Here is a 22,530-nt window from a genome sequence, read left to right as displayed (position 1 = left end):
ACTATAACTTATTAATTCTGTATTAGGCAGGTTTTGTGGTATAATGTCGTTGGTGGCACCCTACATGACGCCGGAGTGGTGGCATGCGCGAGGGCTGCTCGCGGTACTGGACAGAATTTGAAGATTGCAGAGTGACTATTATTATTTTATACATAATTCTAAAATAAAAGTGGCCTAAGTTACTCCTTATAACATCAGATATCTGCCAGTTAATATCCCCTGAAAATCAGTCTAGCCGTTCAAAAAATTGTAAAAAATGTTTTTTTTCGAATATGTACCGTGTATACATACATATGCTTTTAGTAAAAAGCGGTTATTTTAATATTACAAACATATACCCCAATTTTATTATATGTATAGATAGAGAAATAAAAACGAACTTACAGCCACAAAAATAGCAAGAAAATAGTATAACAATATTTCAGTGATTTGGACCAGTCCACTCGTCTCAGGAATCAAATTGTATTTAACCTGAAAAAGATATTACGTATTATTAACTATGCAACTACTTTAATATACACTAGTGGGTCGCACGCGAAACTTCTCGTTTATTCAACAGATTTTTACAAATTTCGAAACCTATGAAAGATTTTTTTTTATTTAATCTCATTGTAAGCTGACGTCTGTTCGTACAATTTAATGTTTTTTATACAGCCATAGCGCTCATCTCTATGTGGCCTGTAACTTATTTCCGCTCTCTAAAATCATATCTTTGTTAAATCGTAACAATTTAGTAAATTGCAATCAAGAATCCTCTTTAATTCTTTGCACATCTACGGCTGGAGCTCTTCAAAATGAGACCATCACCGATTTTTTATATGCAACCATCGTCCCATAACCACTGGGACAAAAATGGCGTTACGCTATTAATATATACGATAGTCTCATAACTCAGGCAAGATTTATGTTATGAATTCAGTCGTTGAGGCGCACCCGAAAGCATCGACACTTTAAGAAATATAAAATATAATGTGACTTGCGGCTGTAATTAAACTGGCCGCACTTATCGCTCATAATTCAAACCAGGACACGCCATGTAAAATCTTACCACCAGTATAACAGGATGCTCTTTGTATAAACAAATGGCTAGATCTAGCTACTCTAATTTATTAATTATACAATTCGAAGGACGGGGAGGTGACAGTTTACAAATGTTACACGGACACAGGTGAACTTTCTATGTCCTCACTCTACAGTCCGACGTCCATCTGTTACGACGGAGAAGGATCAGGCATATAACTAGAATTAGGTATTTTTCGAAGCCCAATTACCCTTATACTAAATGATATATTGACATATTCCAGTTAAATTTACCTTAACAATATCCAGCTCGTGGAAGCCGTAACCCCACAGAGCAGCCGCCAGAAGGCTCATTGCGAACATTTGCGTCATCGCCGCAGAGTTGTTGAACACGCGCCCAACGCTCGTGATGAAACCTTTGTTTAATAAGAGAAATATTATGTTAATTACTAATTAATTTACACTCAATACTATCCTAACATTTTAGACGTAAATTCATTACCGCAAACCACAATCCACCCTGGAGTTTGTATTTATTCTATAATCTGAAGAAATGCTGAAGATAATTTAAAGCTTCTAAAAAGGTAGGCATACAAAGGCTAATAGGCTTATCAAAGGCATTTTAAAGGTATGACGTCAGTGGAAAGTAAGAAGGGTCGTTGCACCAAAATAGTGATTTTGGGAAATGAGGTTTAAAATAGTTATTTAAAATCTCACTTCACAAAAGTAAGCGTTTTTAATACTTTAAAATAGAGTGTCCAAAAAGGAATATACCGTGCTTCTTGGCGAACTATATCTGTAGAAACTGATCTGACATTTGATTTTTATGGAATAAAAATTTGCTCGAGTAAAATATGACTAGATTTTTAATTTTAATCAAAATCAATAAAGATAGAGATAAAAAAGAGACTATACTTACTCCGTTCGTGTAAGGGGACAGATACTTTCTGCACTCCATCCACTATAGGCACTGTTTTTGGTACATAGAAAAACAGCTGTATTAAGTTCAACAGAAACCCGACGGCTATTCCCGCGGCCTGCAGCGGCATGTTATCATCGACTGCGCCCGTCAATGTCTTGTATCCCAGTACAAGTGGTACCACTCTAGAAATCAATAGAGCACCTGAAAAAAAAAGACAAATTTCATAAAGATAAACAAAATAATTAAATTAATCCACTATAGGTTACAAATTTTATTATCGACTATCGTCACTAGCATTTTGATCAAGATTTTAGCTATTTCTTACGAATATTGCTATTTTGAAACGGCCGTGGCCCTAGGCACGTGCCCCGTGTGCCCTTTTAATTAACCAGATTTACATTTGTTAGACGGTAAATTGATTATATTTCCGGTATCTTATTATATACGCGTATATCATTGCCCAAATACATTTTCTTTGGCGTATGCAAGCGGAAAGCAGGGGTTACAAGTTTGTCTTTATTTCTTGTATTTATAGTATGTACATATTATATCAGCTTTTATGAAACATTTATACATTCATTCTTTCATATAAATATTTATTATCACAAATATATTGTAAAGCAGCCACCTCTTCAGAGAACTGTTCGAAGAGCTCTTGCCTGCAGTATAAATACAATTTCAATATTTGCGGCATTACCCCTGTTCTTATATGATTATGTCTTTCGAATTTTCTTGTGAGCCTCTGAACTATTCATATACTGATCTGTATATGTTTTCACACACAATATATACGTAATTAGAATCATACTTAAATTGGGAATAAAACGATTTCTGTATAAGTGGTGTAGCCACGGCCATGGCTAATGGATCTTTAACCTAACAAATTACCTAATTATCACGGGTTTCGCCTGAGGCGTGCGACCAGTAACTTATAATACGGTAATGGTACTGAAAATATCTCTCCTGATGCGCTTGAATAACAAAACTATGTAAAATAAAAATATAATTTACCGTAATGAACACTGGCCCGAGCCGGCGCGTATTCGTCGGAGTAAGCAACGCTGTGACTCCAACACGCCACACGCGAGAGCACAAATGCCACACATGAAATAATAACGATGACGAGACGAATAATTGAGCGAGTTGTGGTTCCACGAAATGCAACACTATTGTTTGAGTTTGATGCATCGCACAATTCTGAAAACATATTATAGAATACATTATCGACGAATAAACTTTAATAATAAGTTAACCGAAAATATTGACTAGACGGGACTAGTGCTGGTCCTGGAGCTTAGCAAACGGTGCAATTGACTAGGAGCCAGGTGCAAGGGATGCCAAAATGCGCAATTAGTATATTGGCCATAATAAGCGTATTACATCGTGAAGAGGCAAAGAATAGTTATCAGTGGCTTAAAATGTACAAATCAGATAAATATTTTATATCATTCTAACTAGATCTAAGTTTTCAATCTTCGAACTAAGGGTAAATAACATGCAGTATGTGAAATTATTTACAAACTTATTTACTTTTATTGCCCAGAGGAATTGCGATTCAACGGGGAAGCTGCTAGCATTCTTACCACCATTCCTCGCGGTCAAAATGTATACAGTATCTATTTTTAATTCATATTTGTATATATTAAAGACTTAATCTTGTATAAAAAAAAGTATAAAAGTTTTACTAACTTCTACTTAGTTTTCTGTTTATAACACCACCAGAGCCAAAATTTGGTTGGACCGAATTAGATGAATAATGAAATTTAAATAGATTTTACTTCAATAAACATTACCTGATTCTTCTCTCTCTGATTTCGCTGGTATAAACCACCACGTTACGCTGGTCACGGTGACAGCAAATGTGTAGCTGATCAGCAACATGCGTCGATTCCTAAATCCATACCAGGAAATGAACGGTGCCACAATCGCTTCAAATATCGAAAACACTATTATCATGAGATCTGAAAAACACATTGAGCTTCAGGTTTTCCGTTTAGCATGATCCAGAAGGCGAGGAAGCTTTTAATGGATTAATGCTTAAGTTAATATATAAGAGTATCGATATTGATGATAAAAAGTGTAATTCATTCAGGGCTTTAAAAAACCTAGAACTCAGTTTCTTACTGGACTTCGGTTTTGGCGTCTCTAGTAAAGTAACGCTTCAATAGCGTCGTTACATTGAAAGCTGTTAAGGGATGTTTATTATTTATATATAATTTATATTTACCAGCGAGATAGGAAGGAAGTTCTCCAGCCTCTATATCTTGCTTGATGAGTTTGTAAGAGGACACCTCTCCAAGTGTTGCGGTAAGCGTGATCCCCAAAATCACACCTCTTAATTTTTGAGGATTGAAATTCTTTCCGTTAAACCAAGACGCTATGCGACTTCGCACTGAAAAAATATATTAGAAAATTCTATATGTTGGAAATTATTTGTTTTTACTATTAAAATAATTGAATTTAAATATAGTATATTATAAAAATATATAACTCCATCGCAACTACTAGAGATATATAATATCACCTATATTAGTCAAATAAGTATTAATCCGTTATTAATCGCGTAGCTTACATGTTTGTTACGTTGGAGAAAAGTTCTTTGTGTTAAATTTTTTTCATGAGATTACAAACCCTAAAATTGAACGCGTTTATTTACGTCGTTCTTTCAAACTTCCATTTATATATCAATGAAAATTTTATCGACTTCCATATGACATGTCATATTAATCAATATAAATCGTAAAGCGATTTCAAAGTCAAAACTTTCAGTTTACTTTTAGGGCATAATCTACCAACGATTGCTCTTGTATTTTGGACACATCATGCGACCTGAGATCGAGAGTCTGGAGAAGTTTATTACGAAGAACCAAAAAGAAAAACATTATTTTAGTATGCATCAACCACATATTCAGGCCGGTTTAGTTACTCTAAATCACGCAATGTCTGAACTCTCGCTAAAAATAAATAAATACTTAAAACATATTAAAAAAAAATCAACTCCTCATAAATCTTTTATATCATTCGAAATTGATCTACGAACTAAAGGTAAAATATAATGCAATATGCGAAATTATTGACTAACTTTTATTAAGTTTTTTATTTATAATTCAACAGAAACCGTTGAAAACAAATTAGTTAAGCGTGTGAACTTGCAGCACCAGATCCGCAATATTCAGAATTGAAGGAACGACGAAAGAGAGATAATACTTTGACATACTGTTGTTGCTTCTAACAGAAGTGGTAAATAGTTTTATTCTGTGTGGTGCATCCATTCGTATATCCAGTTACAAAAAAAAAATTGTGCATTTTAATTGTGTTAAAGATATCCGTAATCAATCAGAAATTATATGGTATTAGGGCTAAGTGCAAGTCCCAGGCGGACACTGTGCTGCCTTACTTCATTAATTAGTTGTGTTGCATTCAGGTTTCAAAGATGAGATAATGTAACTATAGGCACAAGAGAAATAACATTTTAGCTCCCAAGATTGTAAGGAATGGTCAATAATTCTTACACCACCAATATTTTACACATTAGAAACAATAATATTGCTTAAACTGTAAAACGGTTATTGATCTTTACCCGATGGGCGTTCGAACATTCGCTGATGCTCCATTTTTTCGTTATGTTGTTAGTTTTTAAGCTCAGTCTTGTTTGTGGTGATGTTATAATCTTTTAGTTCACTTGGTAAAATTATTTCGTTTTTCCTGAAACAATAAAAAAATATTCATTATAATCATGGTCCATGGTCTCGATTGATATCGTGATCGATCATTAGAACCGTAGTAATAAACAATAGTTTTTAACAGCAATTTTAAAGTCCTATTAATTTTATAAGGCTAATTACTGGACCGGTAAATGGGCACGACATTCAGGAGGCAGGACTGAATAACGATTACGAGGCACGGCAAGCAATACAAACTTCAAAGCTCGAAGCCGCTACTGTCAATTTAGTGGCAGAATACAATTTTTTTTCTGAAAACCTATTAAACAAGCCACAAGACAAATGAAAGAGAAAAATTACATTTATCAACAATATACGAAGGGCTGGATTTACACCAAGGGCACCCGGGGCTAGTGTAGACACTGGTAAATTATCAGGGATGCCAAAAATAGGAGAATAAGAAAAAAATAACTCATCTCCCAAAATAGGTATAATTAAGCAATTTCATTACACATGCTTAACATACATATTTACATTGATATAGTATTTTTCTGCTTTGAAAGAGTCATTTTATTTATTTAAAATTTATGGATCGATTCTTTATCAATGGGCATCTTTTACAGTGCCCATATGTAACATCCACAATTATCCTTAACAGGAGATCCTCATGCAGGCATTCGCTCGGCATCGGCATTTAAAGATTGTTACCGTAATACTTGTTTACTAGTGAAGTTTCTTATCTACCAAATCAAGTCACTTTTATTCTGCAGGTATTGTTATCTAAGCATTACTTTAATCAGATAGGCATGTAGGTTGGAAATAGGTAAACGATTAGATAAATTTATATTGAAATTTGGTCAGTATTTACTTGTTTCGATGATGTAATATGAAAAGTTTGTTTCCGTCGTCAAAAGGAATACATTCGAATTGTGCAATGCTGATACTAAATATACTACTAAATGCCTTGATATAGAACGTTCACAGCTTTGTTTGTTATTAGACATTACAAACCGCTATGTCCCTATATTTTAAATCTGTGATAGGTATCTTCGAAAATATTCACAAAATTACATGCTGTAAAGAGCTATATTGATCTATATAAAAAGCACAATGTATTTAACAAGGTACTCAATTGGATAAGCAGGATTGGCAGTTTTGCTTAAAATCTCTTCGTAAATAAGCCATTATTTCTCGTAAAATGTAAAGGATGAAAAATGGTTATTGTGGATTATCCCTATAGACATACTTTTGCGGACTTTTCAAGCTGTACAAGACTGTAGTATATTATTTTGATCTATCCCGTAGGGTTCAGCCAGCGTTTGCAATGTAAGCGCAAAAAAAGTGTTTATTTACGACATCACATTAGAAACCTCTAAAATTATCAGTATTTCTCCACTATATTATGCATGTATTATTATATATATACATATAAAACATCCTCTTGAATCACCTCTATCTATTAAAAAAATACATCAAAATCCGTTGCTTAGTTTCAAAGATCTAAGCATACATTGGGACAGACAGACAGCGGGAAGCGACTTTGTTTTATACTATGTAGTGATACGTGACACACGACTAGATATGTAAGTCGAAAATTATATAGGATATGCTTGGAACCCATTTCAAGTGTGCAAAAACTCTTTCAAAGACAAAAGTAAACGATACATGATTTCGGCATTGACAAACCGAGGAAGATAGACGACGATCAATATTTAGACCGTCAAGACCAAACTAATTATAAATTATTAACTAACAAAGATTGGGGTTTATAACTTGTGGGTCCATCTTGTTGTGCTTTTGGTGCCATTTTATATTCGACCAAAGACAGACTGGGCCACAAGTGCAATTTTGAACTATCCAGGGCCCTGGTAGAAATCAGAAAGTGTGATCGAGGACAGACTCTATCGATATACATAGAGGACAGATTGAGGATATGCAGAACGGGAGACAGACTCCGGACCTCGAAGCCCCGCCCACTAATGCCGGTAATGAGTGCTCCTTAGAAGAATTGGCGTCAGAAAGGTGGGCGTCAATAAAACTGCCGAATGCTAGTGTATGAACAAGAAACTCATTGTAAATGGGCTAAGTCCAAGTTAATGAGAATAAAAGAACTGGTTTAAGAAAACACAGCACCGATTTATATGAATACTGAATAAATTTGACGCCATTGACAAGCTGAAACCGTTCAAGTTGTTTAAAAATTTAATTATGGTGATGGTTCGTCGTGGTGCAATTGTAAATTCCACTCGAAAGCACACTAACAAGAACATTGAATAATAATCCCAAAGAATGGCTTATGAATTGAATGACATCTTATCGAAAGTAGTTTAGTGATTACTGTAATGTCAAATCAATCTGTTTGTCTGATTAGACAACAGAATTGAATGAATCAGTTGTTCAATATGACGATGCACGCATCGAATCGAAAATGTGAGGATGGTACTGATCAAAAGAGTGCTAGCTTTATATTTTACGAGTACATAGTCATGACGTAAAATAACGTCGAAAAGTCCTCGTAACGGTAAAAACCTACGAGTGTCTAGGTACTCAAATTAAGATGCTTACAATTGTATAATGACGTATGTAAGACACGAGACTTATGTTTCATCCATAAATATATAACACACACACTCACATATCTTTAAATTATGTTAAAAACTCAATACTAAAATACAGAAATCTCTGGATCACAAAACATAAAAATGTCAAAAATTTACCGCCATATCGCATCGATAAAATAAATTTTAAAATTGTTTCCATTATTAGGGCAATATTAGGACTATAGCAAGCCCGTTTGGATAGGTACCATCATCTCATCAGATATTCTACTGCTAAACTCCACTAATTAGTATTACTAATTATTTTAAAGAATAAATAAGCGAGTGTAATTAAAGTTTACACATACTTAGTTCTTTAAAAAAATCAGGATTATAATATTTATAAGTACTTATTATTACACTAAGAATCGGAATTGATATTCGATGGGAAACCACCATCATTGTCACCTTTTAATGTTGGTATGATTAATACAGGAACATTTTTTTTTTATATATATTATAACTCTAAGACCCAATGATGTTCTAGTAAACAGATATGTTATAAACGCGCAAAAGGCGAAGGCTAGAAAACGTCCTAATTGGGACGTATTGTCTTTAGTCTGTGTCGCGCACGGCGACGAGTAAGACGTTTCGCGCTCCTCGTAATAACTATCCAAATGCGTAATAACTATCCAAATGCCATCGTGTGTATTTAGAAAGTGTACCAATTACGATACCAAAGTTAATAAAACACAAGGGATCTCATACCACATGTAAGTAAGCAATATACTTTGATTTATTAATATATTTCATTTATTTTTCTAATATTTGGAGGTTAGAAAAAAAATACATTTTTTTGTCGTTTGAACGACAAGGATGCGTGCGTTCCGGACATAGAATAAAAGTACAGATGCGAATATTAGGCAGTAAAGTCATCTTTACTCCAGAGTTCTCTTTTTCTTTTAATAACCTTTTTATAATTTTGTTTGATACACTTAATTATAAATTAAACTTGTCGAATATAAGAAAAGAAAATATAAATAGTTTATCATTAACATATTATGTTAAAATAAAGCTACCACTGAAATCAGGCTTCAACAGTGGATCGCTATTGTTCGTATACAAAGTAATAAATCGTTTATATTACTTTACTGTGTGACAACAGCGAGTTTGACTAATTTACCGTCTTTTCTTCGTAAATTTCCAACTTCTGAGATTCGGCTTCAAGAATGGATCGCAATTGTTCGTAAACAAAAAATTGAATGCAGTTGGACGCCTTCAAAAAGTAGTAGAATTTGTAGCAATCATGTCAAAGCTACCGATAAATATTCTTCAAACAAAAGTCGTACACTTCTCAAAAAGAACACTGTTCCCGTTATAGAGGTAATAAAAAGAGTAAAAGCCTACCTCAATAGTGACGACATATATTTTACTTATATTGTTTTATTTCCCAGGAACACATCAATATAAATATTGAAAACTCCCCGACAAGTCTCGACAAAGTCAGCATACTGGATATGGTAGATATTTTTGAAACACCCAGAAAAGCAGCACTTAAAAAACGCGTACGTGAATTAACATGCAAAGAAAAACTGTTGCAGAAAAAAAACAAAGTACTAGTTCAACAAAATAAAAGACTGAAGAAACGTGTTGCCAACATAGCCGTGATATTGAAAGATTTAAAGAAAAAAGATTACATTTCGAAAGAACAGCTTACTCGTCTAAATTTATTCCGCTCATAAAAATAATCCCGAACTTAAAATGCTTTCTAAGAAGAGACGGAAAAGAAATAAATTGAATCTTTTCGAAGGTGTATGATTGTTTTTATAATATGTGTATTTCTTTCTTTTTAAAACGTCTTAAATTTTTCACCTACCTTTTCATACTATTTATTTGTTATATAGGCATAAATCCCGGCTACAAATTCTGTACACGTGGTTTGTACATTCTGCCTAATGAATTTGTTAGTCTATGATGGCAACGTGCGGTGATTGGTGGCCCGAATAATATTTGTTTACATTCACCCGCAATTAAAACATCTTGTTGTATCTTTTATTCTTATTGTTTTTATCAAGCTTTCCTTTTTACTTGCAGCGAAATGTAAAATAAACGGCCCCCGGTGCGGAACACTTTTTTCTGTTGTTTAGTAAGTGCATAACATATCTATTTATTAGAATATCATTGCTAAGACCGAAAAACATAATTCATTGGTCCACATTCACATACATGATTATTAAATAATTAATGAAAAGAATCTGGCCTCTCTAATATTTGATATGAAATAACGATTTTAGCAATGAGTTTCGATAAATTAATTAACTTTCTATATTTTTTAGAATATATTATATTTAAACATGAGCGGCTTCATAAATACTCAATTACAAAAACTATGTTTCTTTCAAACGCGAAAATCTGTATAATATATTATGTTGTATATTTTTTAATTAAAAATATTTCTGATAAAAACTCACCGGCCATAATCTTTGTGCAAAATAATTCCAAATTTGTTTACATGCTCAAGAATCACAGATTATAAAATAAATGTTTTGTTGAAAAAAATAAAATAAACTAGTGTAGTCGTTGTCTCGATTCAGTTATGAAATGAGCTCACCCGATGAGACGGCACGTGTTATACTACAACAGACTGATAACAATGCTGTTACTTTCAGATAGATTGTGGAATTATTTATCGGCAACATTTTTATTTATTAACTGCTTTCAGCCATTTCTACGAATCAACACCACACTGATAGGGGCATAATAAAGTTTATCTAACTTCCAGCAGTGTAAATAAACCCTTCTTTTTTTTTACGAGGAGGAAATGCATTTACGCATGCCGCCCGGTCGGGGGACCGGGACGGGTATGTGGCACTCAACCGGGGCCTAATGCCCCGTACCAGGGCACGCTAATGCCCTGTCCTACCCACTAGAACCTCCTCGGGTTTCCACCGCCCCGCATAATGGTGGGGCTACGGGAACGCCATGGCTTACCACCGCGGCCCCGCCTGCGGCGGCAACCATAAGGCAGCCAAATAAATGAATGCGCGCCTAAAGGCGCACCTTCTTCCGCTACCTCCGTCCCGTTAACGTAACGGACTCCCCCGAGTCCGCTACTGGAGGCCGGGCGCCAAGGGCTGACGCCCTGCGGCGGATAGGATGACTGGCTCCGCCGCTGACCACCGGTGTACGACCACACCTCCGACGTTCATAACGAGCCCCCCTCTTCTTGCCAACGAGGCCGCTCACACAGTCCACTCCGCTGGTCGGACCAGGAGCGACCCCGCAGCATCCCTCCGCGTCAGTCTTAGCCGTGGCCGACGAGCAAGCTCAAGCCGGCCCCGTTGCCCAGGGTGCGCCACGAGGAGGCGACTGACATGCACCCCAGTGTAAATAAACCCTACGTTATCCGTGGTCTAATTATTATCGTGACGTTATTGTTTACATTATATAAAAAAACTTAAACTTTAGTTATTGATTTGTTACGGGGACAATAGGAAAAGTAGTGTTATAAATCAATCTTTTTTTTTTACATTTATTGGATTTACTAATTAAAATTATTGATAATATTTGTATGTAACTATTAAAACAAAATGATAAGCTAATTTAGATAAACAACGCATGCACTAAGGATTAAAATACATTAACTCTAGATACGTGAGTGTACTTAACTGACGTAACCTACAACGAAAGAAGTACGTACATTAAACTTTATTATACTAATAGTGTGAAGTCGAAATCAAATCTAGATTTAAATGGTGTAATACAGGAGGAAGGAGGCTAATCTGCGTAAAATTAAAGCTAATTATTGGTAATATATTGAAAAAATCGCAGAAAACATGCAAAAAGAAACGTTTTCGTTTCGAAACGTAGAATAAACGAAGCAAAGACTCAAGTTGTTGAGCCGTGCGTGGGAGTGTATGATATTTGGTCAATATTTTTGTACATTTCACGCATGTCTGTTTACATATTTCAAGTTTTTTTTATCGCAATCCATAAATAATGATTTAACGAGTAGAAAATTATAAGGAAACGTTTTGCTAGTACCCCATTAGTTTTTTAGCTTAGCAGAGTATAGTGCAAAGTGTGTGCAGAAACACAGGTGCGCTCTCTATTCCCTTACTCTCAAAATTCCATGGGACGTCAAATATGATTGGACCGGAAATATTTCAGGCATAGGAGCAACGACTTCGCTTCTTTCAATTTGCTTTCCAATGCTCTTGCTTTCAAACATAACACTGACAGAAGAAAAACCCAATGACTTTATATCAGCCCTAGCTTTATTGAATCCGGGAATTTACGATCTGCGGCTTTAAATCTAGCCACTTGACTGTGGTATCCTAATATGTTTATAAAAATTCACGAGCATAAGGTTCCATGTGGGCACTGAGACTGCAGTCAGTGCCGGATTAACCACGTAGCTAGAGTAGCAAGTACTAAGGGCTTCGCGCGAAGAGGGATCTCGCATATTTAAACCCATTTATCTCGGCCTGAGCGTAATTTTTTTAATAATTGTAGTATCATCAGTTTTCAATTGATAGTTCCTTATCAAAATTGTTCTAAATTGCTAGTCAGAGCCTAGCAAGACCTATATTAATCTACTAGACTATTAACGATCCAAAAAAATGTAACCTATAGAAGGCGAATAAATGTATTGAGTTTTGAATTGTTTTTTTTTCCTATTTTATACTTAAGAACCCAAAGCAGATCATGCACTCTTTGAAAGAATTTGCTAAGGACGACGTGCTTGTTTAATCCGGCACTAACTACAGCGCTATTGTTTAAGAGCGAACTTTATTTCTCGTTAGTAGTAGAAAACATACTGTGATACGCGATTTTGATACTTATTTATTTTGAGTGTTATAATTATTATAGTTTACTTGGTGGTAGGGCTCTGTGCAAGCCCGTCTACGTAGGTACACCCACTTATCAGATATTCTACCGCCAAACAGCAGTACTCAGTATTGCTGTGTTCCGGTTTGAAGGGTGAGTGAGCCAGTGTAACTACAGGACAAGCGACATAACTTATCTTAGTTTCCGAGGCGCAAGGTGGAGCATTGGTGATGTAAGGAATGGTTAATATTTCTACAGCGCCATTGTCTATGGGTGGGTTGTGACCACTTGCCATCAGGTGGCACATGTGCTCGTCCGTGGAAGTCAATTCATTAATAGGCTACGGATGTATAGCCTATTCCAATCATAGAAAGAACAAGGGAAAGAACGAACATTCTTGTTTAGAATATTTTTAATTATTATAAATACAACATTATACCACTTAAATACATTTTATATCAACTTTAATTTTACTTTCAAAGTTCCGATAATAGCTTCGTCAACGTACAAAATGTAATTTTTGGAAAATCCGTAATGAATATCATAGATTATTCAAAATCTCGATCGACGTATCGAGCCAATATGTCCAATATTGTTTGTTTGGCTTTTGATCCTCTTTTGGTCGAGATAGTCTATAGATCCATTCGCTTATGAAAGCGCGCCCTGCTACGTTAATATATTATGACGTGCATTAGTAGTAGTAGTTTTGATTCTACTACCAGCTCCATCTTAAGGACAATAAGCGCACGGCTGCCATCGGCAAAAGCGCGAAGCGCGACGCAGCGTGACCTCCGGTTTTTTTCGAACCGCAGGGGTTAAAAGAGGCCTAGTGTCTACATGCCCAAAATTGTACGTTTGTAATTTAGATATTGTATATAAGAAGTGGTATTTTTTTGCTCATTTCATTCGGTCAAACCTTGTAAGTTGTTCTTGGCAGCTGCGTAAAGTTCCCGTCATCATCTTCTACGTACTACGACTAATACTACATATTACTATTTGCTAAAAAATAATGTCCACAATAATCAGAACTTAACATATTTATAATACATTTATGATTAGGTACACAGTTGGTAAATATTGTTGTCAATACATGTTGCACTGGATTCTGTGATTCTAGTTGGCTCTAAGAATAAGTTAATGAGGTTATATGAATATAATAATGCTCTGCATCTAATACATGTGCTATAGTTTTCTAATAAATGTATGTTGAAGTCACCACAAATAAAAATATATTTACTTGATCCAGATAATTTCAATAATGCACTTTCCAATATTTTCTCAAATGCTTCATATAACCCGCTAGGAGATACGCATACAACAATGACTTGCTCAAGCTCTGCACAGGCTATTTCAATAGTCTGCTCAATAGAAAGGCTCACAACATCCTTACGTTCTTTAAATTTTAGATTTTTGTTAATAAGTATTAATGAGCCACCACGTATACCTTTTTTTCTACTAAACATACTAGCCATCTGGTGACCACTGAAGTTAAACATAAACTGATAATTTACAAGCCAATGTTCTGTTATACATAAAATATCGATGGCATTACTGTTTATGAATAACTCAATTTCTAAATCTTTTCCTGTCATTCCTTGAATATTTTGGTGCACCGGGTTTACAAGTTTACTGTTGTTATTGTTTTGTTTATTTCTAATTTTAAAATTTAGGAATTTATCCAAGGATAAATTACTATTAAGTAAATTAATATTAGTATTAATACTTGAGCCAGAGACTACCTCTATTGCCTTAAAATACAATTTAAATTACTTTTATCAGTGTTAATATAAATTAAATTATTATTTTTATTATACATATGATCCTTGGTAACATTAGACATCAAATAATTATTAATATTGTAAGCAATTAGGTTACCAATTTGTCTTCTGGATTTTATTGGTAGGTACATAGTACCCACTGTCAACTTAAATCTATATATGAATTTATTAATGTCAAATAACATAAAATCATTGCTACAATGTCGGGTCAAATTGTATAAACATACATTTATGTCATAAATATGTAAATTCTGTGCATCTGTCAAGGTATGTGAATATGGAAATGTACTAATTATAAATTTGCATTTCTTTTGATTTTGAATTTCACATAATAATTTTATATCTTTAATTAAATTATTTTTGTTCAGAGACAAACTGTCTCCATGCATTAAAATACAACTATATTATTGGAATCCAGATGCATAGAACTTATCTGATAGGTTGCCCCGGGTGAGCATGTGTTGAATATATTTTTTATCTCACTTTTTAGTATTGAGCCAAAGCCCTGACCTAACTTGTCAGATACTACTATAACGTTTTTATTTATATTTATTGTAGTCGTGGAATCCTGGTGAACATTGACTCAACTTGATAGGTTGAGACACTGTGTTAATATTAGTATTAGCAGATGCCAACTCATTTTATTGAGTATGCAAACAGTCACACGTATCCACGTGTGACTGTTTGCATCAATCCTTGTCAAATCAAATTTGAATCCTTATCAAAGGAATCCTTCTTTGATAAGGATTCAAATTTTTCCAAGTTTGAGGTGCATAGCTCAAGAAGATTCTTGGCTGCATGTATATATTCCTCTATCTGTTTTTGAGCCAAGTCATATTTTTTATTCACAAATTCTAAGAATCTCTGGAGGCTAGAAATTTCTATTTGCAGATGTTCAATATTACTGTCATATATAAATTTATTATTTTGCAACTTATTATTACATGATTTTACTTTATTAATCAAATTTGACCGTTGTTTTCTCATTTTGTATATGTATTGATATTTAAAGTATTACTAATAATTTTTTTTGTTTTTTTAATGAATTTATTTAATTTTATGTTATTATGTGAATTCATATAGGTATGATTAGCTTCAGACTCCTGCAACGTGGTATTGGAGTCAGAGGCATGTGTAACTAACTCATGATACAACCTTTCAGTCGCATCACATTTCTGGATTGTTTTAATTTTGTTCTAGTTCTATTTCTGATTTTTGAGCATTAATAAGACTTACTGTTCTGAAATGTGACTCAAAGCTCTTTCATGTTCATCGCTACACTCTTTAAATGAGGCCACAATCTCAAGAAGATTGTTCTGCTGGCTAACAACATCTAAACAATGTTCATTCAACTTAGCTAGCTCACTTTTGAGGTCAGTGTTTTTTTCACAATTTTTTTAATCTCTTCTTCACTGTCCTCATGCTCTTGAAGAAGTTGTCTGTTTAACTCTTTGGAGGATTGTAATTCCTTAAGGGTCAATTGGAATTTGGCTTCCATATCTTTTATTGATGTTTTCCGGGTCATAATAGTATACTCCATGATGTTTAACTGTAAATTTATTAAAATATGTATTTAAATAATTAAAAAAATATATAATATTATTAGTATATAATATTATGAATTAGGGTTGTTCAAATCTATGTGTTAATATCATTATTTTAATAATATGTGATATAATAAAATGTGATTAATTATATATTATCAGTTAAGGTAATAGCAATTAATTTGGACAGAGTTAAGGAATTTTATGTGATCTTTTATATTATGTTATGTCAGTTACAAAAGGTAGTGTACCTTTTGTAACTGACATAACATATGAGTCACATAATTATAATGTTTTTAATTATTTCTTATAATCTTTTAATAAATATGTATGTATTAAATTATTTGGTTGTCAACTAATTCAAACAATATTATAAGCTTAGTGTATACTGAACACAAGGATTACAGCTTACAAAATAAGCTGAGTCCTATGCACAGCACAGATATTGTGAAGAACTATCTGAGGACTATGTTAAAATCTTCAATTTTGCTTCCAGTTAATTGTCAAGCAAAGTGAGACAGTAATCACGCCAAAGGAGAAGATAGATGCTGTCCACAACATGTAAGCCTTGTCTAATCATCAATGAACGAAATGAGAATACACATGACTCAATATATAAGTCAGATAAATATTGTTAAGATATACGACAAACTTGATATTATGAGTAATTGCCTCATCATTTAATGTACTTATTATTACTATTGAATAAACTACTGATAAGGATCATGTGAGTTTATGAGCCATTTTACATTTCGATGTGAAGGACTGGCTGTTTGAAATCCACCCCCATGATATGGATATTAAATGAAAGGGTACTTAAGGCTAAAACCGTGTTTTTTTTATTTTTTTTAAGTTATATTTTTGGACAAAACGCACCATTTGTAATTTTTAGTGCGTGCTAAAAGCGTGTTTTTTAGTTTTTAAAACTATTATTAGATACTACATACTTAAATAAAAACTTAAGGTCTGTCCATAAATTTACACACACACATGCTGCTAAGTATTGTGGCATCAGTCATGGACCTACCTAAAACTCCAAGGTTGCACTCTAATGTATGATATTTTATTTGCGCATAGTACCACGTGATAACCTCCCTGAGAAAAATCCTGCTGGCATCCAAGTGTGTATTATATAATTTTACAAGATTTAATTCAGTTTTAAATTTCATCAGTTCGTTTTCAGCGTTCTTTCAAAAGGTTACAATCATAAATGTATGACTAATTATAATTTGAGAGTATCAACTGCCACGTTGGCTTAGTGCATGGGTCTTCAAACTGCAAGCCAAGAGCCACATCAGCACGTGATCTACTACAAATTTTTGCGCTAAGTATATTTATTTCTCGACGCAGGGAAAATCTTTGAAATGATTATCACAACATATTTACTTCGAAACTTTCCTTAAAACGGAGTGATTTCGAGCTTGCGTAGTTCGCTAATGTCTAATATTTTAAGACATTTTCTACTTCGCACAACCACTCTGTGGAATCAGCTTTCGCCGGCGGTTTATCCGAACCACTACGACTTGGCAACCTTCAAGAAAAGAGCGTACTCGTTTCTTAAATGCCTTTAAGGCAACGCACTTTCAAGCCCCCCAAGGTGTTGCAGATGTCCATGGGCGGTGGTAGTCACTTTCCATCAGGTGAGCCTCCTGCTCGTTTGCTAACTATACCTAATATAAAAAAAACCTGTTGAATATGGACACCATGGAGGAATATCTAGATAATTCTCATTAGTGTTTACGTTTAATTGGTTTCCTCCATGGATATCCAAGATAATTAAATAGATACTAAAAACTTAATTGTAGTCGTACACTTCATTCAAGTGGCTCTTACAAACACGATTTATTCGTCATTTTACAAGATACAATTAAAGTTACCATTGGTTCGCAATGTAGATTCTCACGAAAATAACTGACAAGAAAATTGATGGTTACTCTTTCAAACCAATTAAATTTTATATGTGTGTGTATTGAATACTTTGAGAATAATTATACATCCTTGTTTTTTTTTTATATATTTAATATGTAATCTGGCGTCGAGTGATGTTTTGTAATTTTAGCACGAGATTTAAGGGCCCTATTACATTCAAGCCGTAATTTTTTATTAAATGGTAAACACCCGGTATTCGTTTTCTGGGAAATTAAACGACATCGAAATTTTGAACTTATTGAAAAATAAAGAACAGTTATAACATTTTCATTTTATGTCGATGCAACTGTATAGTATATTATTATATTATAAAGTGGCATCGAAATAAAATAAGAATTCCTTAATAGCGTATCAGAATTAACAATATTACAAGAAAAAAGTAAAAGATAATAGAAGAAGTATCAAGATTGCTAGTGCCGTAAACTCAAGAGCCCGATCGAATCGTAACTAAAAATAAACTAAAAATATATTAGATGAAATTTAATCTACAAGCACACCTTAAACACCGTGTCCCAAGATCAATTGCGTTGGCGGATTTGGAAATATGGTTTTAGATAAGTCTTCATATATGTATACCTACACCTATTTATAAATATATTTTTAGGAGAAACAAAATTATAAAATACTAACCCTTGACTTATATTTATTAACAATTTAACAAATTACATAATATTATTTAATTTTATTTTATTTATTATTATTTAATTTGTGATATATTTAATATAATTTAATAAATCACAAATTAAGCGTATTAACAAACAATCAATCGTTAATTTGAATGCAAAAATTATTAACACGCTCGTCATGAAACGACGTCTATACATTACAAAAGCAGAGTAGCAAAAGCCTTGAGCGGGTAGGCAACTATTTTTATAGTTGCTGTTGTATGACGTCACGGCAACTTATTCAAATTATTGAGGGATGCTGGTATATAACTGTGTTGCGCCCGCATCATTGCTCGCGTTTATAGGTTTGTCTTTATGTGCTAGGCATCAAAAAGTAGTCTATGTATGTTTTTTTTTAATTGCAAATTTCATCAAATTCAGTTCAGTGGTTTTGCTGTAAAAGATCAACATACAGACAGAGAATACGAAGAAGACAGCGTTCTTTTAGTACAGGCTGAAATGTTCCCAGTTTGCAATTTTTTTGTGCCAAATTAAACATGAAAATATTTGACTTACTACTTTACAAAGCATTTAAATTTTCAATTAAAAATGGTCCTGTCAACTTCGTGTAAGCTTTTCGATCACTGCGATGGTGCCGTCTTGCGCTGATACACTGTAATGGTACATATAAATTTTAAACATCAAAATAATACCGAAAGAGCATGCAAGTATTTATATCTCATATTTAAATTAGCTTATTAGTTAAATAGCTTCAATAATGTTTTGCACCCGTTTTCGAAAACAGAGAATTTATTTCTATGAAGCACCTGCCACATAACCGGTGCTCTGGTACTTGACGTAGCAAGAACAAATACCTGCGTACTTTTTGCGATACTTATTGAAAGCAAGAAGTAGCATTAGGAGACATCTGTATTTAAAAGTTTTATTTTTAAACATACTTTTTGCCTTTGGTTTTAATGTTCTCGTATCATTGATTTAATGATTTCATTTGTATTTTTATCAATTATTATTTATAAATTAATTAAAATGATTGTCTATGCGTTCATAAACAGTTCCTCCGATTGTGATGAGATTTTGATCTCTTATCCAACTTAGGCCTGCGTGGGACCTTGGACCATAAAACTTTTTTTTTCGGGCAGATAGCTTATTAGTAGGAAATTTTAAAATATAATAAATAACAATTGTATTGTATATTATCAAATTGTATTTTAAACAATATACCAACTCGTAAAATTATATAACTTTTTCATTACTCCACATAATTTTGTACACTACTTTTAATTATTCAAGTACCACTACATATAGTAGGATATTATTGTCAATATTGTTAAAGATAAGATAAATCATAGCGTTATAATAATAATTACTTCTGCTTTATTAGATAAAGATTGTTTCAATTTAAAACAGTCTAGTCTACAAGATCGTCATACATCATTCAAAAATATATCTTCACTTAAATCTTATTTATGAATAGACGGCAAAATGTGCTCATTTCGGCATAATACCAACAATATAAGATTAACCAAAGTAAAAATTTGATAAAAAAAGTGTTTCGGCTTTGTCCAAAAATGAATCATCAATTTGTGATTTCACGTTTGAAAAACTACCCTAATTTGGTGTTGGCCCATCTTGATAGGTACGATTCCCTCGTCAGATATTCACAGAACTTATAATCTAAAGTCATTAAAACCACGAGATACACTTCTCAGATGCTACGGTTAGTGATTTACTCACTTAGATATGATTTTTATCTATTATAATATTTTTTAACCTATTTTTAATGAATACGAATAAAAGGAACATGAACACAATGGCTAAAATGAACTTTATTTACAATGAATAAGAATTGTTGATTGTAACCTTCTCGCCTTCCTGCAATCTGTAGAAGTGATTTCGTGGAAAGGAAAGGAAGTATGCGGGTAACTGATGAAGCGTGCACTGTTTGATTTGACCAATGAGCGCGCGCAGTGCTCGAGTTTTCAGTAAAATTTTACCATCCCATTTTCAAAGAGCTGCAACGTACTAATTTCGTTTCACGATACGTTACGATAATTAGCCTTAAGTATACCTGTATATAACATACTACGTCATTATAATATTCTATTCTATTTAATTCCACACATAAAGGTGAAGTACATAACAAAAATTGCAGATAGCTTAATACAATTGTGAATTTTCATCTTGCATAATAGTATGTGCAGGTTTCCTAACGGTGATCCGTCAAGAATGAGATAAATTAAAGATAAAAATTAAATACATGAAAATAGTGTGGTAAAATACACTTATTGAAAACACTGGACCGTCTTGTTATAGTCAGAATATAAATAATCGTCACCAATGTATAGAAGAATTAGAAGAAACCCCAGCTTCGCTCGGGTAAAATAAATAAATATAGATAAATACGGTTTATCGTTGACTTTTTATATAATAGATAACTTTTATTTTCTATTTAATAACTGCAAAAAATATCATTTGGAACCCACTTTCTGAATGCACCCGTAAAGGTCAAACATGGCCGCTCGTTGACTTCGTGTCATTGAATTTCCGGATTTAATATTATCGAAATATCTCGATTGTACGAATTTTGCGGATATATGTTGTCGACTAAAAAATCATTAGTTTTAACGATCTATAATTGTGGATTGGGCCTATAGTAGACCTGCGCGAAATTATTAATATACATTATTGAATTCCGTAGTTTATTTTCATTCCATCTTCATCTCTTAAGACAGGCTTATATTAAGTCAATGACTGATGTAGTCGCCACGCCCACGGTCACTAGACTTGGGAGAACATTTTACTGACAGATTGTCAATTTATCGAAATTGAAGCGTAACCTTATTAAGGTTTAGCCTCTTTCCTACGATTCAGTTGCAGAACCGTTATAAACTAGTAAATTTATTCCCATTTAAATATTTTTTGATGAATCCAGCATTTTTTGTTAAGAATATATAGCATTGGTCGCAGTAGCGTACAAAATAATTGTAATCATGAACCGGCGTTACTAATTTGTTTAAAATGAGAGCGTTAGTCGCTGACATAGCCTCGTAGGTTGTACAAATACTGAGATTTTGGGTTTTTGTATATGGCTAATTAGATATCCTAAACAATACTGTCGCTGAACATTCGTTGACGACTATGATTGTCGGCACTCTCTAATCTCTGTATCAATATTGTTTACAACAAAGGAATTAAAGATAGTGGTGGAATTCCACTGCTCATGTAACTTTTATTAATTTAATCATATTTTTCCTGATTTTGTGCCTAGACGTCCGCGTAATTTGAGTCATCCCGGGCTCCAAATGGCGCAAATTCTAAGGGCATCGCAATGATCGGTAGAGGAGAACACACTTCGATTGCCGTCACATCTTTTTACGGGAACTTAACAGGCCGTGATCATCTTTTTCCAAGAAGTATATATATTAGTGTTATGTTTTCCCTATAAAGAAGGTTTACTGATGTTTATCTTTTTGTCATAGACCGTAGATGACTACGCAGGACGTGCACAGGACGTACAAGTTTGATTGTCGATTACCACTATGTGAGTTGTTCTTTTCTTGGCAAATGTTTCTCTTTACTCATTTACATGTACTAATATATTACAAATATAAAAGCTTAAAAATCGCTGAAAAAAATAGTCGCCAACAGTTGGCCACAGAGTTCACGCACACTAGTAAAGTAG

The 22,530-nt window shown here is 33.6% G+C and overlaps 2 protein-coding genes across 2 annotated transcripts in view; one reads left to right on the top strand and one right to left on the bottom strand.

Annotated features, from left to right (window-relative positions):
- LOC113403730 (uncharacterized) overlaps positions 1–22,530 on the top strand; it is a 135,804-nt gene that overhangs the window by 67,216 nt on the left and 46,058 nt on the right. The window lies entirely within an intron of this gene.
- On the bottom strand, positions 23–10,665 carry LOC113403764 (uncharacterized). Its single transcript, XM_026644351.2, has 9 exons — positions 10,613–10,665; positions 5,523–5,647; positions 4,170–4,334; positions 3,736–3,903; positions 2,954–3,139; positions 1,940–2,143; positions 1,315–1,436; positions 385–471; positions 23–106 (listed from the first exon to the last, which is right to left on the bottom strand). The coding sequence occupies exons 2-9, from the start codon at positions 5,554–5,556 to the stop codon at positions 23–25; spliced, it is 1,050 nt and encodes a 349-aa protein (XP_026500136.2). The 5' UTR covers positions 5,557–5,647; positions 10,613–10,665.

The sequence above is a fragment of the Vanessa tameamea genome, chromosome 20, assembly GCF_037043105.1.
Source record: "Vanessa tameamea isolate UH-Manoa-2023 chromosome 20, ilVanTame1 primary haplotype, whole genome shotgun sequence".
NCBI lineage: Eukaryota > Metazoa > Arthropoda > Insecta > Lepidoptera > Nymphalidae > Vanessa > Vanessa tameamea.
The sequence above is the reverse complement of the archived record's forward strand: the minus strand, read 5'-3'. Positions and strand labels throughout refer to the sequence as shown.